Raw genomic sequence first — 19,751 nt, forward strand, 5'->3', positions numbered from 1 at the left:
ATTACTAAAAATGTTTCTGCAAAGTCCCTTAGAATTTTTTTCAGTGCTCTAGAAACAAGATATATCATGATCAGTAAATGACCGCAATCTCCAGAAAAAAAGTACTCAGGCTACAGAAAGAATGGTCAAGTCGGAGGTTTCTGTCTCCAATTATGGAAGATCTTTCTACTTTGAGACCCACAGCTCTAGGGAGACAATTTAAAATTCCTTACTTTAAAACAAATGTTTTATCATGAATAATTGAATAATTAGTTATCTAGGAAAATGAGGCTTTTAAATTAAAATTTAGCAAAATTGACTATAATAAATTTTTTTCTACTAATCATTTATGAATAACACAAGTGAAATCCGGTGAAGTTTTACATACAAAAGATATAAATACTGCATAATATGTAGTGAATGAATATTGGCACATACCCTTTTGTATTTAAAGCCTAAAAAGCAACCAGCAAATCTGATGCTCTTAAGATACACTTATGACATAGGTCAGAAAACCTCTATATGACATGGAAATGTCCCACAGTTTAAGGCTTTCCAATAGGTTTATAGCAAGCATCAGGTTGCCAGAGGCGAATATCAACGAGAACTTGATTGAGTTTTTGCATCCAGAGATCCCGTTCTTCCTTGGTATCTGCAGATAGCCAGTTCCTACAGGAACAAACAAAAAGATCAGGATCCTTTCCCCTATTCCATACCTCCAAGTACTCTTACTGTGGGGTGAAGTGAGGGGAGCCTGAACAGTAAAAGGAGTAACTCTTTGCCCTGTTTTAATGGATGCCAAATCAGGAATCCACAGTAAAGTGCTTTTCCAATTACAATAAAAGAAAATCATCTTGCAGATTGGTTAGCTGAGCCATAACTCACACCAATCACATTTAGAAAATGATGGAACTTCGCATCAAAGACAGTAACTAATCTTGCACAGGTGATATGATTGGACAATTTGCTGGTGCCAAGACAGTCACTGAGGGTGGGTGGGTCACCTCTTAGAAGAACAAGCACACTACAGACTTGAATATGGGGACCAACCCTCTAGATCCCTGACTCAGGCTCCCCAGGAGCTCCATAGACTCATGGACTTTCACCTGGCCTTACAGATAATACTATTTTATACTGTCTCCTTTTTTTTCCCCTACTGTGTTAGTAGAGCATAGTATTTACAATAAGTGATCTAAAGATCCTAAGATTTTGTCTATCCTAATCTCTCTGTTCACACCAGGAATCTCTTCTTTACATCCATATTCAGTTAAAAGTTGAACAGCTGATGGGGCAGGCGAAGGTGGGGGAAAGGGAAATTTCCTAAGTCACAAGCCAGACCATTCTTCTAGACTACAGCCAGGTGTTAGAAGGTTGTTGTATTATACTTCTACATCTTTATAATTTCTCCACATTGGTACTAGTAATGGTATAAGCATAAGCCATGAGTTGATCATCTATTAGTAAATGGAGGGAACACATTTACAATAAAGACAGCGACCATTTGTTGAGCTCATTCTGTGTGTATGACAACATGCTAAGCAGATCTACTCATTAACCTTTACCGTCACTCTTGTGGAGTTTATTCTTCTCTTATGACACAGGAGATTTCAGAGAGCCAGCAAAGTTTAATACCTTGCCATAGTCACATTTGGTAAGTCACTGAGTCGGGATTTAAACCTACATCAGTCAGTCACTGAGTTGGGATTTAAACCTAGGGCTGTTGACCTCTCAGTGTTCAATTGCACAGTACTGCTTCCCCATGTGATGAAGCATTTCTAATTCAAATGTTTAATCTATATTTCAAAGTAGGCACTACTGATCAGATGATAAATACTGTGCATTGAAGGAGGGAAATATAGCAAGGTTGGTTTGTAGAAATAAAAATGTGGTACATTAAATTTAGATAAAAGGCATAGGTCAGAAAGGCCCCTGGGGAGAAACAGATAAATAAGGCAAAGGAGAACGTATAACTGTAAATGTATATACTCTGCAAAAGGTATGATCAAAAAAGTGAAATAAGTTTTTAAGAAGCCACCAAGCAAAGCTAAAAGACTCAGTCAGTCAAGACTGAATTGAGAATGGGCCTCTCTCAAATGCTTGGTCTACTCAAATTATGATAATGTTATAATGAGAAAAATTACATGCAAGTGAAATACAGCATAATTAGAGCAATATGTGATATAACTATTTCCACCACAGGAGAAGGTCGAAGGAGAAATCTGGGAAGGTTTATGTAACAAGTAAAAGAAGATTTTATGAAAAATGTGAGTAATGTTTAAAAGGGCCATGGTGGTCAGGAAGTACTTGGGGACTGAATTTTATTTGGTTTCCTCACTGACTATGGCCACAGACAGGGTAGCTATTAAAGAAAGTGACTATAAATCCAATTTGCCTCTCCTATCTGAGGTCACTGCTGCAAAGAAGACCCCCAGAGGAAAGGAGTGGATGAACTGAATGAACTAAATTAACCTAAAAGCAATCTAGACATCAAGAATCCCCATAGAACGGGTCCCCTTTCTCTCTGTTTTAAAACAAAATGGTGGTATTGGGGCAACTTTGTTCTATTTTAATAGAGTGTCTCCTGGCTAAGCTATCTGACATTTCCACAACAGAAACTCACGGAGCCAGTTCTACCCATCTCCCTGTCTGCATTATTCAGCTACAATCTGATTAACAGAGATTTTGTCAAATTCTAACTTTTGTCCCTAATCACAATTTTTTACATTGAAGTTGGTCTGCAAGCTTCTCTTGGGCATTCAAGCAAAAGAATCTTAGGCTCTTAGCAATAAGTTCTTGCATCTTATACTTAACTTTAGGGTTAACAATAACTGCCACTCCCAGTAGTTTATTCTATCCATCACCAACCAGAAACTTTCAGAGTAGAGTGAAGCACTTTGGGAAGGTACTTTGGTAAGGGACAAGCAGGGATGTGTCAAATCTCTTTAAATAATACTTGACTTATCAATTACACATGAAATCTTCAAACTTAACACAAAGAATATTTAGCTAACCACCCCGAAAATGGCTAAACTGTAAGTATGCTGGAAAACATGATAAACTAAGACATAAGTTGAATGCTGTGTTTTTCTTAGCTATATTAATTTTTATTATATTCCTCTCTTACTGATGTGTATGTGTTTTGTCTTCTCATTCTTAAATCGTACGCTCTTCAAAAACAAAGACCATCTCTGATATTTCTCACAGTGGTAAGGACATAGTGGGCAATCAATTACTTAGTTGATAGAAACATTTATAGCCCAATACATACTTGGTTACACAGAGTGTGTCCCTGCATTGGCTGACCAGAGTCTCTCGGTCATCTTCTCTTTGCGGTCGAACAGTAATTAATTCTAAAGTGTTGCGTCTTGCACAAAATTCTCTGTTGACTGGTTCTATCTGCCGACTGGTACAATTGGCCAAATTTAATCTTCCTATGGGATTCTTTAAAACAAATTTTTAAAAAATATGATTAGTAGAAAATAAATAAGGCCATTTAAGTCAGTAAGCACTGAGCAGTATTCAACTTGATACCAACTTAAAATGAGAAAACCACTAATTTAAAAGTTAAAACTTAATTACACTGTATTTAGAGAAACGTATTTAATATTTATGATTATTTCTTGCTGGATAGAAAAATAGAAACCAACAATGTCAAATGGTCATCTTAGCCAGCTTAAAAAACAAACCATTTGTTATGGAAAACTTAAAATAGATACAAAATAAAAAGAACAGCATAATAAGCTTCCATGTACCCATTAATCAGTTCTAACAAATAGAAACAAACATTCAACCCTTTTTGTCTTGAACCCTCTTACTTCTTCCCTTCCTACAAATAGAAACCTAGACATAGTATTTCATCTATAAATATTTTTTATGTATCTCTAAAAGATCAGGCCAAACTGCTGCCTTGGATTTTTAGAAGCCATGTCATTCCTACAGTATGAGAGTCCAAAAAAAAAACATTGCGAGACTAAATGCTGCTGAAAAATGGGAAAAGGGACAAGTATGGGCCCAAACAATATATTTATTTATTTATTTAAATTTATTTTTGGCTGTACTGGGTTTTGGTTCCTATGCACGGGCTTTCTCTAGTTGTAGCAAGCAGGGGCTACTCTCTCATTGCGGTGCATGAGCTTCTCATTGCAGTGGTTTCTCTAGCTGTAGAGCACAAGCTCTAGGTGCAGGGGCTTCAGTAGTTGCAACGTGTGGGCTCAGTAACTGAGGCACATGGGCTTAGTTGCCTCCAGCATATGCAGTCATCCCGGACCAGGGATTGAGCCCATGTCCCCTACATTGGCAGGCAGATTCTTAACCAGGGAAGTCCTGGGTCCAAACAATTTAGAAACTGCCAATAAAAGTGTCAAATGTATTAGTAATTTTAAAAAGAAATTAGAATGAAATATACCATTTTAAAACATTAGATTGACCAAGTCTGAAAAGAATAGCAACAACCAAAGCTGATTGGTTGGGGGTAACAAATTCTTATACATTGCTAGCGAAAGCATAAAATGGTCCATTACTGGTAGACAATTTAATAACAGTGATCAAAAAACATTCTAAATGAACATACAACTTCACCTAAAAGAAATTTATCCTAAGTAAATATATAGGTACACAAAGATGTTTATACAGGTACTGCTGTTGTTTAGTCGCTAAGTCATGTCTGACTCTTGTGACGCCATGGACTATAGCCTGCCAGGCTCCTCTGTCCATGGGATTTCCTAGGCAAGAATACTGGAGTTGCCATTTCCTTCTCCAAGGGATCTATCTTCCTGTCTCCTGCACTGGCAGGCAAATTCTTTACCACTGAGCCACTGGGGAGCTCTTATATAGGTGTAATTGCTGTTTTTTCATAATGCAGAAAAGATGGAAACAAATAAAATGACAGTAAGAGGGGACTATTTAAAACAAATAATAACATTAAGTTTTCAGCAAGTATGGGAAACTAAGTAGTCTGAGAGTCCTTCCATAACCCCCCAAATGCTAGATAACTGAACCTGCAAGGCAGCAAAAGAAACCTTCATAGGCCAAAATTAATGAGGAAGACAGTGCAAAATGGTAGGCTAGCCTGAAACCTGGCTTCCTTGGGTTCCTAGCAAATTTACCAATGCTAGGAACTGGCAACCTTGACTCACAGATTATATGATATAATATGAAATGTGATATTTGCTTTAAAATACCTTAGCAAACCAATGAGAACAAATGTGTGCTGTGGAGGATAAATGAAACAAGGAACTTAATAAGGAATTTCTCTCTTACTAATTTCTCTTTTTTGGGGTATATTTCAATGATAAAAAGTTAAATATATAGGTACATCTATTTGTGTGTGTGTGTGTGTGTGTGTGTGTGTGTGTGTGTGTAAGTAAAAGAATAAATACACTATTGAATAAAAACACAACTTAGGAGAGTTACCTTACCAGGCATAAAGATTTATTTTAAAGCTATGGTAATTGAGAATGAGAGATACAGACCAAAGAAAACAGAATAGAAAGCCTAAATATAGACCCACATATAAACCTATACCTCGATACATGCCAGAAACAGCATGGATGAGTGGGGAAAGAATGGATCATCCCACGATGCTGGCACAATGGGGTTTCCAGGTTGGGGGGGTGGGAGGGATCAATTCCAGGTAAATTAAATGTTACACATAAATCTTTATAATTTTTAGAAGTCATAAGGAAGTGTATTCTTTATGACTATAGAGTAGAGATGGTTTTCTTAACTAAGACAAAAAAGCAAACCATACAATAATAAACTGACAGATATATCTTAGCATTAAAAATTCTGCTTAAGAAAAGATACTATAAGGGTAAATTAAAGCATATGCCAAGCAAAAGACTAGAAAAACAAGTGGCCAAAACACATAAGAAAAGATGCTTGCTCAATGCTCAGTCAAGGAAAATTAAAATAAAAACACAGTAAAATAACATTTCACACCTATCACATTCAGAGTTTAAAAGGCTGAAACAACAAATGTTGCTGGGATGTGGAACACTGAGAACTCCTGGTGGGAACAGAACGTTATACAACCAATTTCAAGATTCACTGGACAAAATCTAGCTAAGCTGAAGACGTGCAAAACCCTACAAACCAGAGGTTCTGCTGCTAGATACAAACTCGAGAAAGAGCTCTGATCCAGCTTGGTGCTCTGTGATGACCCAGATGGGTGGGATGGGGGTTAGGGGTGGAAGGGAGGTCCAAGAGGGAGGGGTGATAAGTATACAGGTAGCTGGTGCTCTTTATTGTACAGCAGAGACTAACACAACACTGCAAAGCAATTATACGCCAGTTTAAAGAAAGAAAGAGCACTGATCCATACAGTTAAGTCATAGCAGAGCTGTTTATAACAAAGACAGTTTGAAATAATCAAGTGACAATAAATAAGAGAAGTGTATAAATTGATTGCGATGCATTCTTATAATGGAGCATTTCAAGAGAAAGATGGGTAAAGCTCTGCAAACTAGAGCTACATACATGCTACACACACCCGCCAACACTAATTTCACAAATCATGTTGATTCAAACATGCAAGGTGCAAAACACTATATACAGTGTGATACTATTTGTAAAATGTTTCAAAATATGCAATTGCAATAATACACTGCTTATATATATCACATATAAAAAAATTTAAAGAAATACATGGGAACAAAATAATTTTAGGATAGGGGTTATCTCTATGAGGGAGAGAAAAATTATATAAGGAGCTTCAACTGGACTGATAATACAGAGGCTGGTGGAAATTATGGTTTTTTTTGAATGTTCCAAATATTTCACAATAAATTTTAAAATAAAATTCTACATGGCTATAATGTAATACATACAGTTATCTAATGCAATATCATAGATGTATTTTTACCTATGTGGAAAGATATCAGGACACTCATTATCAAGTAAAAATCAAATTAAAAAAGACATGATATTTTCTGTTGAAAAAAGATTCATAAATGGATATATAATTATTATTATTATATATTATACATTTAAAAAATTTAGAAGGATATACAACCAAAAAGTGAACCATAGTTATCTTTTATAGATGAGTTTACTTTATAATTCTGCTTATTTCTATTTTCCAGTCTTTGGATAAAAAACTATCACACTTGGACAATAACATTAAATTTTTTAAAAATAAGATGCAATGTATTACATAAAATTCTATTATCAAATTTTAGAAACAAACTAAAATCACAATATTCCTATGGTGGTTTTCCATTTCTGTTTTATCCCAAATTTAGGTAAATCAATTGTTAATAAAATACAAAAGTGAATTTAACATATTTCTGACTAAAAATCAATTTAAAAATATTATAAAACATTCCAGAAAAAAAAGAAAAGAAAAATATATGCCTTAAAGTATTTAAAGAATGGTCAAATCACAGGGAATGAACAAGATATAAAGTTCTTACACAAATACACACACACACACACACACACACACACACACTCTCACTACATTTTAATGGCTTAGTAAATAAACCTGAGTGCGGAATTTGGGTGGCTTATGGCCACAGGGAACATCTGTATAAAATATTACCTGAAAGTTAGTCAGGGCTTTCACCACTGACCATCAATATTAATATTACCTTTCGTTTCTCATCATCTGGATAAGTCCAATAAGAGATACAGTTTCCAGAAAGAACACACCATCTTCGATGCCAGGCACCAAAACCACTAACATCTTCAAATATGGTCTGAAAAAGTCAATGAAATACTGACTTTAGAAACCTGAAGATCAATTAAATGTTTTCTACACATTAAACTTCAATATGTTGACATGTCATACTTCAAAATTGACTTGCATGATTTTTTTTCTTTTTTTAAAAAGTACTTAAGTTTTTTTTTTTTAATTCTACTCTGTATCAAGACCAGAAATCTTGTTATTTCAATCTCAAGAGCAAAGTTAGTACAAATGACTCACCAGCTCCCTTTTGTGTTTACATTCACTTTTTACATTATAAAGGTAATGGAAAAGGAAAATTTTGATAGATAAAAATAATACCAAGTTATCATTACTCCCTACTATAATCAGAGAAAAACAAGAGGACAGATTTTTCATTTTTATAGCTAGGGTAACTGAAGGCCAAGGAAATTAAATGACAATATACAATCACAAAGAAGAACTGGAACCTTCTGGCTAATGCAGAATGTACTTTTCTTGCTGCTCATCAGTACTGGCAGAGCTAGACTAGCACCATTTTAGAATCACTTAGAGTTTCACAGGTGTAGTCTCCTTCGATTCAGCTGCCCCTGGCACATCAGGAAAGAAAACTGCACCAAGTAACTTTAATTTCAATTACTACCTCTAGTTTTAAATAGAGGTTAGAAGTAATTAAAGGGCACAATTTAGTCCTGAGCAATTTTTTTTTTACCACATTTCTATAAGTGTGGATGCAATAAGAATGGGCTCTGGGATTCAAGACAGAGTTAACCTGAAAAGATAGAACTCTAAACTACTTAAGAGTCCAGCTCAAAAGTTAAACAGGCCAGACCTTATAGGCCAATGAACCAGTTGGCATAAGAGTCTATCAGGTGCTAAAGGTATCTAAAGCAAGATGTGGAAATATTATATTTACATTAAAGAAAAAGGTCAGTAAGCGTACACTATGTTCCAGTCTGATATTTACAAAAACACTCTTCCAAGAATATCTAGTGCCATCTGCTGGATTTACATGTGTAAAACCAACGAAGTCTGATTTACAGTCATCCTGGCAGCTCGGACTTCCTGTCCAGCCTAGCTCTTCTTTCCGCGCCCTATGTCAGCACTACCAATTGGTCTGTGATATCCGTCACAGAGTTCAAACTCCTGCTTCACAAAGAAAACCAAAGCTATTACACTTTCTCTACTTCTTGTACCACATCCACAATCTTCTGTATATTCTACACACATACTTTTCTCCTCGGATAATGGAAAAAGTGTAATTCTGTACAAGATCATGAACCGTGGCTTGGATCTTATCTGCTCTCACTCTCATGACTTTGTTCCATGCGTTATTCCTTAACCCTAGTGCAAGTTCCCCATTGCCTCTATCTTCACCCTCCTTGGCCCTATTAGAAGCTACCCATTTGAATTTACAGACACTCAAGTCTCTTTAGTCCTAATAAAATGTGAACAAAATCCTTCTTTCACCCTACATACCTCTGCAAGTAACACATTCTTTTTACCCCACTGCAGCCAAACTTTGTTTCAAAGAGCTTCTGCACTCTCATTCTTCCATCTTCCACGCCCTTAATAACACATCTGCAATCTAGCTCCTGCTCTTGGCAAGACTAGAATGACCACCTCATAAATAAGTCCAACAGTCTCCAATAAATCCTTACCTAACTTGATAACTCCTTCTTTCAGACTCTCTTCCCCTGGCAACCATGATACTAAATTATCCCTTGCCCGCCCTGTAGTCTTCTGTTCTTAGGCCTGCGGCTTAAATGTTAGTGTTCTCTTGGTTATTCAAGTCTGCCTGCACTTTGAATACTACCTCTCTGCTGCAGATTTCCAAACCTTCATCTCATCTAAAATGTCTACCTTGAGTATCAAACTCAAACCTCTGAAACATGTCTCTAGACATTTAAACTTCAAGTCGTTTAAAACTTAAACCATTAAAACTTTCTCCCTTGGGTGGGGACTGACTGACAAGGAACAGGAGGGAACTTTCTGGGGCAGTATTCTGTATCTTAATAGAAATCTGGGTTACATAGATGTATGCCTGTATAAAAACTCAGGGGATGGATACTGAGGATTCAGGGGAACATGCTAATGTCCACGATATATTTTGAAATTCCTCCCCCACATATATATTTTCAGGACTTGCTAGAAGGATAGCTCGGTAGTAGGTACATGATAAAGCAAGAACGGTAAAAAATGTTAAAATGGCAAAACCTAGATGCTGGGTATGTGGGCATTCAAATTCTATCAACACTGCTGTATGTTTGCAATTTTCCACAATTAAATTTGGGGAAAAAACACTTTCCATCGCAAACACAAACACTTGCTCCTTCCCCAGAGTCCCTAATCTCAGTGTAGTCACCCAACAAATTGTGCAAGGCAGGGATCTGGGTGACATTCTTAATTTTGCTTCTCCACCCCTAAAACCAAACCACTAAGGTCTGCCCTTCTTCCTCCTGCATCCCTCCACGATGAGTCCCTCACTCCACCCAGATTGTCAGCCACCATCCCCTCTCTCAAGGAGTAACTCAGTCTCCTCGCTAGTCTTCTTCAGGTCCTCACTCCCCTGTCTACTTCCACACAGCAGTCAGAACGACTTTCCTAAACTCCCAATCTGATGTCAGTCCTCTGCTTAAAATCCTGTAAGAGCACCCCACTGGCTTCACGCTAAAGTTGTTAAAAGGCTTTCAAACACTTGGTCTCATTTCTCCTAAATACAGGTTCCCCCGCCCCAATCACTTGCCTCACTGCCCTTCCTCCACACACACATTCTGACTCTAAATGCGTCACTCTAAATACCTGCCGCTATCTAGATGTGTCCTGTTTTTCTCTGGCGGGGGTGAGAGAGGGAAGGGGTCTCCAGCCCATGGTACGTGCTTTTCCTTCATCTGGAGCACATCTCCCTCCTCTCTTCCCCTGGCTGACTTGTTCAGCTGCCAGTTTACAAGTCACTTCCAATAGCTTCCAGTAAGCCCTCCCACACATGCCTAAGACATGGTGTCCCGCCAGTTTGCACCCATGCTCTCTATGCTTTCTCCCATTACAGTGCTGCATTGTGTTTCTCCCCATTAAACTACACATTTCTGAGTGGAGGGATTATTTTTTGCGGCCCATTACATTCCAACACCAGCACAGTGATAGGCATATAGCAGTCATGCAACAAATCTTTACTGAACCAGTTAATTGCTTAGTCACACAGACTTTCATTCCTATGGGAAACCAAGTCTATACTTCAAAAGATGAAAATATATATATATATCGATCCAGTGATGTTACTTACTAGAAAACCTCTTTCTTCCACACTTGAATTCACCTGACACTTTATTTTTAAATAAATATGACCTTCCAAAGGAGATAAAAAGGGCACCTGTGAGGAAAGACAGCAGATTACTTGTAAAAGTTTTTCTTGATAAAACATGTTTAAATCATGAATAGCATGAATAGAGAATATTATGCTTTGAAAACATGGTATTTTCTAAAGCTGGAGTATAAAGTAGGTGGCCAAAAAGCCACTGGTTCCTTAGCAACAAATGCTTCTGAAGAATAAATTCATTCAACATACAGCCTGATTAAAAACAGAACCCTAAGTCCCAAGTTAATGTGATAAAGAAAACACAGATTTAAGAAGACAATACATGTGTTTATCCATTCTCTATCAACAGAACATACTTGATAAAAGATGGGATAAACCAACTGGCATATTTAAACAGTATAATATTATTCAGCAATAAAGAACAGTGAACTACAGAATGGAAAAGTTAATCCTCAAATTCATATGGAATTGCAAGAGGCCCCAAATAACCAAAACAGTCTCCAAAACAGTACTTTCCAATTTAAAATCCAAAGCTACAGTAATCAGAACAGTGTGATACTGGAATAAGGATAGACATACAGATCATAGGAATAGAACTGAGAGTCCAGAAATAAACCCACACATTGATAAACCCAGACTGATTTTCAACAAGGGTACCAAAAGCATTCAATGAGGAAAGAGCAGTATTTTCAACAAATGGTGCTGGGGAAACTGGACAGCCACATGCAAAAGAGTGAGGTTGGATCCCTACCTCATGTCACACACAAAAATTAACTCAAAATGGATCAATGACCTAAATATAAGGGCAAAAACCATACAATTCTTAGAAGAAAAATAGATGAGTAAATCTGCAGTGATTGTGGATTTGGCAGTGGTTCTCAAATCTAATACCAAAAGCATGACCAACAAAAGAAAAAATAGACAAACTTCATCAAAATGAAAATCTTTTCAGTATGAGGGTTCCTCAAAATATTAAAAACAGAACTATCATAAAATAAATCAACCCCACTTCTCAGAATTCATCCAAAAGAATCAAAATACAAATTGCCAACAAACACATGAAAAAATGTTCAACATCAATAGTCATTAGGTAAGAAGGGAGGCTCAAGAGGAAGGGGATATATGTATACTTATAACCGATTCAAGTTGTTGTGCAACAGAAACCAACACAATATCGTAAAGCAATTATCCTCCAATTAAAATTTTCTTTAAAATAGTCATTAGGTAATAATGTTAGCTTGATGATGATGCCAACACTAATGATGATGATGAAGATAAGGATGAATATTTTAATGGAAATCTCATGTTGCCATCGTGTCCAGAACCATTTAGTGAGGAATGAGTAAAAAGGAATCTGATTCTTTCATTGGAAGCACATAGCTTTGAACCAAAATAAACATAAGCTAAATTACAAAACCAACAAGTTATTGAAAAAAGAATTTTTTATTGCTTATTTTAAAGCTGAATCATTCTGTACCCATAAAGTTTTTTCTTATTCTTTAGAAACAAATATGTTTCCAACATTTATAATCCTAAAATTCATGCTACAGCTTTAACCATGCTATGGTTGAACTGCGTCCCCTCTCCATCCATCCCTTACCAAAATCGCATGTTGAAGTTCTGACTCCCCATACCACAAAATGTGACTATATATGGAGATAGGGCCTTTAAAGAGGTCACTAAGGTTAAATTAGTTCATTAGGAGGGACTCTAAACCAATACGACTGTGTCCTTATAAAAAGAGGAGGACTTAGACACACAGAGAAAAGACCATGTGAAAGACACCTGAGACAGCTATCTACTAGCTAAGGAGAGAGGGTTTCAGAAGAACCGACCCCCTTCAAAGCCTAGATTTTGGACTTCTAGTCTGCAGAACTGTAAAAAATAAACTGCTTCTTAAGCAAAAAAAAAAAAAAAAAAAGAAGTGTTGACCCCAAGTAACAAAACCCCATCTCAGCTCCACTACTGATTACACTGTCTAAGAGACAAAAGGGTATTATCACCACCTACTTCAGACTCTACTGCTTTTTAATAACATAACATCTAGCCTACAGTTTAAAAGTTTTACAAGTCATGAAAAAGCAGGAAAAGGTGGCCTTTAATCAAAAGAAAACAAATCCTGTCAACAGCAGGTCCACAGATGATCTAGATGTTAGAATTATAAGACAAGGACATTTATATTTTGTTATGGAATTTAGAGGAAAGGAAGGGCAAAAATGGGTGAGAAAAGGGAGAATTTCGACAGAGAAATGGAAACTCTAAAGAATATATTAAAAAAAAATTTCAGTGGGAATCTTAGAATAAGAAAAAAGTTGAAATTGAATAGGCTTTCATTGCATAGGCTTTACAGGAAACTGGGAACATTAGAAAAAAAGACATGAACTCAAAAACTGGTAAATAGAAATGATCCAAAATGAAACACAAAGGAAAAAACAATTAAATTAAAAACAAACAAAAAAAGCAGGCTATAGATCTGTAGGAACATAATCAAGAGTCCAACATACAATTCAACTGGAGTCCTAGAAAGAATAAAAAACAAGGCAGAAGAAATATTTGATGAGATAATGGCTAAGCATTTGCCAAAACTTATAAAACATGAACTAGATAGCACTCCATAAAGTTCATTAACTTAGTATGAAAAAGAAATGACCCAGCATGACAAGGAAAACCACACCTAGGCAGATTAGGGTCAAACTGTCTCAGATTTTAAAAATTTTAAATATTAACAGTGGAAAAGGGGAATTCCCTAGCAGTACAGTGGTTAGGACTCAGTGCTTTCACTGCTGGGAGCCCAGGTTTGACCCCTGGTCAGGAAACTAAGATCCCACAGCTGCACTGGCACAGACAAAAAAATAAAAACAGGACTTTCTTAGTTGTCCAGTGATTAAGAATTTGTCTGCCAATGCCGGGGACAGGGATTCAGTCCCGTTGGGGAAGATTCCACATGTCTCAGAGCAACTAAGCCTGTAAGCTGCAACTACAGAGTCTATGTGCCATTAACTACTAAAGCCCACACAGCTACAGCCCATGCTCCGTAACAAGAGAAGCCGCTGCAACGAGAAGCCTACACACTGCAATGAAGAATATCCCCTGCTTGCTGCAACTAGAGAAAGTCTGTGAGCAACAGTGGAGACCCACCAGAGCCAAATAAATAAAAATAAAGATAATAAAAATTTTAAAAAACAGAAGAGATAAGACTGATGGCTGACTGCTGATCAGAAACAAAGTCAGAAAACAATAAAATGTCAACTTTAAAAGAATGGGTGAAAGGAAAAAATCTGTCAGTCTAGCAGTCCTTCAGGAATGAAGACAATGTAAAGAAAGGCATTTTTAGATAAACAAAAGTTAGAGAATTCATTTCTAGCAGACTTGTGCTATAATGAAATTAAAAAACAAAAAAACTTCTTCCTAAGAAGGCAACAATCCCACATGGAAGTCTGACTCTACGAAATGAATGAAGAACATAACAACTGATAAATACAAATGACAATACTTTTAAATTTCCTTTAAAAATTGATTGAAAAAATAACAGTGCATTGGGGTTTATCACAAGGGTAGAAGTAAAATATAATGGGATGGACAAGGTAGGTCCATAAAGTGTAATTGTATTTCAAGGTAGACTGTAGTGACAGTAATAGGCTAAAGATGCATATTGTAATTCTCAATAATAACTGAAAAACAATACAGGGAGGTACAGCTAAAAAGCCAACAGAAAATAAAAATGATTACCAAAATACTTAGAAGCAGTCAGGAGAGGAGAAACAAACAAACAAGGAACAGTTGCTACAGAGCAAAAAGCATGCTTATGTTTCAATACTTTAATTATAAAAACAGGCTGCTGAACTTTAGTTAATAATATATCAATATCAGTTCATTAATTCTGACAAAAGTAACTTTTGTCAAAAAAAAAAAGGCCAAGAGCCAGATTTAACCTGTAGTGTAAGTATGCCTGCTTTGTAATAGACTAAACCCAACCCTATCAGAATTGCATTAAATATAAATGTATCAAACATTCTAATGAAAAGACAAAAAATTGTTTAACAATAACAAAACATGACCATAAAATATGCTTATGAGACATAAATTTGACATATATGAACACAGACAAGTTAAGAATAAAGAATGGAAAAAGAGAGTATTCCCGAGTGGTCCAGGGGTTAGACTCCACGCTTCCACTGCAGGGGGCACGGGTTTGATCCCTGGTTGGGGAACTAAGACCCCACATGCCACATAGCATGGCCAGGAAAAATTAAAAAGAATGGAAAAAGATATACTATACAAACATTAATCATAAGAAAGCTGATATAATTATATTAATAACAAACAAAATAGACCTTAAAGATGACTACCTTAAAGATAAAGTGTTAACAATTCATCAAGAAGATATGATAATCTTAAGTATCTATGTACCCAGTAGCATAGCTTTAAAAAACATGGAGCATAAACTGACAAACAAAACTAAGTGCCTAAATTGAGACTCTGTTGCTTTTACTGCTTGGAAGTTCGAGGGATTGATATTTTCTTCCAAATAAAATCATGCTTTCTATCTTGTATGAAAATATTCACATAAATATTTTAAATAAATCATTCTCATCAGTATATTAATATTTAGCAAAGAGACCTCAGGCCAAAAGTATCTTTTAAATAATAAAAGAGCTTAAGTATATGTGATAATATAAAATAATTTTGAATTTAAATTAAAGATTACAAGAAAAATTCAATTGGAGAAATTGTGTCATTAGAATAAAACGGTAACATTCACATATTTAAAGTGATATTGACTTCCGGGTCAAGATAGAAAGGGGAATGATTAACTCTGTCATTTCTGCTGCCCAGTGAAAAAGAATGACACTCTGATTGGAATAATCATAGTTCAGTCTAAATTTGAAAGTTCTGACTGGAAGATTAGTTTATAAAAATTTACTCCTCAACCCTAATAAAGATAAAAGGGAGAATTCTTGACCAAAAAGTATAGATTTCAACTGACTAATTTCATAAAATAAACTTTCAACTTTCTGAACTTCAAAGGCATCTATAATGTAATTCTACAATGCTAATCAGGGTCAAAACGTCATATGCCTCATTAACTGCATTAGTTATAAATTCCCTTACCATTTTCTTTTCCATATTGTCAGTGTTACACTCTTAGCCTCTCAATGCTAATTAATAGAATTCTACCATTTAGCCAAGAGAGTGCTCCTATATAAAGAATCTCAGAAAGATGAAAGAAAATGTGAAAAGCTGTGAAAAGTAGACAATATTCTTGGTGAGAAACTTGTCCTGAAGTGAACTGAGAATATTCACAGACGTCAATGTTACTACGCCCTATCAAGTGTGGAGACGTGAAAATGTGTGATCGTATTCTGTTTTCTGTTTAATAAAAGGGTCTTTTAAAATTATCAACACCTCAAGGATTATTATTAAGAGGTGAAAAATGTACTCTATAATCAGGGTTACTTTGTAATTTTTTACACACTGAGATACTTCTGAGTGAGAATAATTATACCTGCTAATAATCACACCAGGCCAACAGGTATAAACCAGGATAGCTTCGGACACACCAGAATAGCTAATCACTCTTCCTACAACTTCAAAATTCTACAATGCTAGTCAGTTGTTCTACTTTACAGTTTTTTGTCCTAATACTATTTAAACTGACATCTCTATTTCCTGGAAGGTACATGTATCTATGAGATTTCTTTAAGTCAGAAGATGAATTGTGGGATATCCTTCTCCCTTTATCCATAAAAGTACAGTAAAACCTATGACTATTCTGGATTCTCTATTCAAAGAAAGGATCTGAAAGTGTGATTCATTGAGATTCATAATTTAAGTTCCAGAATGCCAGTCTCTTCATCAGATATCTATAACCTCAAATAAGAAAAGTGAAGTCCCTCAGTCGTGTCCGACTCTTTGTGACCCCATGGACTATAGACCACCAGGCACCTCTGTCCATGGGATTTTCTAGGCAAGAATACTGGAATGGGTTGCCATTTCCTTCTCCAGGGGATCTTCCCCACCCAGGGATCAGACCTGGGTCTCCCAAGTTACAGGCAGATGCTTTACCAACTGAGCCACCAGGGAATTCATTATTAGTACTATCCTATATCTGTAGAGTCAACAGTCTGACTAACCTCAAAAGAAACTGCATTCTGAAGGGGATCTCAGAGACAATGTCATTGTCATTACTGGTCAAGACAACAGTAAAATAAGCAAACACTCCCTTGCACTAATGGTCTCTGGGAGCACACAGGAGACTTCTTTACTCTCTCAAATTTAATCAAATAGGTTATTATGTGTATACAGAAGGTTATCCATTTTCCCCACCAATTTAAAGAACATCTAAACTTAACTATCTCATTCTCCTACATCAACTATAAGATATTAGAACAAATATTTCCTCCCCCTGCTATTCAAAAAAGCATACTTGTGACAAATTTTACATCTATATTGTATTTGACTCAGGAAGAGACTTTACAGTACTGAACACAAACCAATTAAATTGAGTGATTTTACACTCGTGTCATGTGGTAGGATACTTTAGCTATAATTACAAAAAAAATCATTAAGAGAATGAACATATCACAATTTATTTTTAGTTTGTGTGACACTAAAATGGCAGTGAAAAAATTTTTTAGAGAGCAGTCTATATTTAACATGTCACTGAAATCTTTTTCATTTTAGAGATTGATGAAACTGTACATACATAGAAATTGGCTAAATGACAACATTGAGTACAGAATACAGTTCACAGAACTCCAATTCTTATGTTTCCCTAATTTGCAAATCTTGTTTGAAGAACTTTAAATAAAATAAAAAACACTATCCAGTATTTTGCAAATTAGCATTTCTATATACACCCACAAAATGCTTGTGATTGATCTTCACAGGGATATTAAAAATTCTTAAAAAAACCTTCTAAAATATGATTATATTTAGTATAATTTTAGCATTAAATGAATTTTAATTTTAAAGTTAATAAACAGCATCACCTACATAGCAACATACCTATTAGCCAATTAAGACCATAAAAGTTTTCTACTTTTACTTAAAACATCACCAATAGGTCTTTCAATATGTAGGAAGTCAACAATATTGAGTAAATTTTAATTTTAGGATAGTTACTAAATTTGGCATTTTGGTACCCAGAAAATCAATGTTGACGTGACCACAGAATCTTAAAGAATCATAACATGAAAAAAAAGAATATAGGAGAAAAGCCCAAATACCAAACATGCATGAAAAAAAACTAGAGAACTTTTAAAGAAAGCCTTAAAGAATTATGAGAGTAAAGAAAAAGATGCCCAAGGGTCTAAATAAAGCATAATTAACATAATGGCCTTAATTATTCAAAATAACCAAGAAGACATGAGAGTGGTTAGTAAAACAAAAATATAAGGGGCAAAATTTAAGGACCAATTTTTAAGCTTATTAGTTTCAAGCAAAGAAAATGTGGCAACCTTTTCCTGGAACATATAGCCCAGTAGCTCTCGCTCTTTTACATCATAATTTATCTAAAACAAACAAAATAAAAGACAAAGAGAAAAAAGACCCAGAATCACTCAATTTGTTAATCTAGCTGAATTACTAAATTAAAAGTTACATGGATTTTTTTCTTAAACATCTCTATATTCTGACCACAGAAAGTTCTTGTAGCATTTTTAAATAGTCTGTATTATACAGCAGGAGCCAACCCTAGGACTGAAGTTTGCCTCTACTTCTCTTGCCACTTAAAATGGTCTTGTTTGCTATTAAAAGTTTAGTCCTTATAGTGTGGTAAAAAGCTCTCAATAGTGATATTACAAAGGTTTAAACTATGAAGTCTTAAACTTGGAGAGTAAAGTATGGGAAAGAAATCCCTTAGATTCATGAGTACTTTTCCAAGAAATTAACCTATCTTTCCCTATTTTGTAAAACTAAATCTAAAAAATGTTAATCATGTCAAAATATTGGTTTTAAATGAGCAAGATACTGTTTTAAATCTGTAAGCTTAACATCTATATGCAAGCAGGAATACTTTCTTAGTCAGAATTGACATTTAGAATGAACCAATATATACTGCTTTGAAGACTTAACTATTAAGATAAAGGGAGAAATACTTCCAACATCAAAAAACATATCATGCATATAAACCTATATCCAATTAACATACACAATTCTAAGAGCATATACATTCAGCCAAAGATTTCAAATACTTGAAATGGGACATTTTCATTGACCTAACTTTTCTGTAAATAAATAAATAAATTTGGATTACCCTGTCCAGAGCAAATTTTGTGTTTCCTACTGAAGATAATGACAGAGTGTAAGATCCAACAAGGGCAAAGTTGCTGGTCCGCACGGCATTAAGACTGGCCATAACTAAAGAAAAACGAAATGAAGTTTAGTTCAGAGTGACTTTGGTACCTATAAAATAACAATCCCTCACTCCACCCTAATAGAATGAAATTAAACTGCCACAGGGGGTGGGGGGGAACAAAACTGCTTCATTTTCCTTTATTTCTAATATGGGGGCAAGGCAGGGGGACTAAAACATCAACATGTTTCCTAATGAAAGTAAACTGTTAAGTATTTATATTTAATTTAAATGAGGTACAAGCACTCCTTAACATTTGAGGCAGATGTTTTTAAAGATACAGAACCTAAAAATATGTACATAAAAAGCAACTTTCCTATAAGAGACATGAAAGGACTTTACTGCTATAGTCTAGGATGACATAATGAGCAACAGGACTTTATCTGCGTGGTTCTTCTCAGCTATTCTCTTGTGCCAAGAAGCAGAGATCAAAAGTC

General features: G+C 35.4%; 1 protein-coding gene across 1 annotated transcript in view; it reads right to left on the minus strand.

Annotated features, from left to right (window-relative positions):
* Nucleotides 1-524: 524 nt before the first annotated feature.
* ANLN (anillin, actin binding protein) overlaps nucleotides 525-19,751 on the minus strand; it is a 53,859-nt gene continuing 34,632 nt past the window's right edge. The window contains exons 20-25 of the mRNA XM_052638888.1: nucleotides 19,216-19,319; nucleotides 18,419-18,472; nucleotides 10,926-11,012; nucleotides 7,569-7,676; nucleotides 3,248-3,420; nucleotides 525-648 (exon numbers count right to left, since the gene is read on the minus strand). Of these exons, the coding sequence (XP_052494848.1) occupies nucleotides 525-648; nucleotides 3,248-3,420; nucleotides 7,569-7,676; nucleotides 10,926-11,012; nucleotides 18,419-18,472; nucleotides 19,216-19,319 (650 nt within the window). The remainder of the gene's footprint in view (nucleotides 649-3,247; nucleotides 3,421-7,568; nucleotides 7,677-10,925; nucleotides 11,013-18,418; nucleotides 18,473-19,215; nucleotides 19,320-19,751) is intronic.

This window comes from Budorcas taxicolor, chromosome 4 (genome assembly GCF_023091745.1).
Source record: "Budorcas taxicolor isolate Tak-1 chromosome 4, Takin1.1, whole genome shotgun sequence".
Classification (NCBI taxonomy): Eukaryota; Metazoa; Chordata; class Mammalia; order Artiodactyla; family Bovidae; genus Budorcas; species Budorcas taxicolor.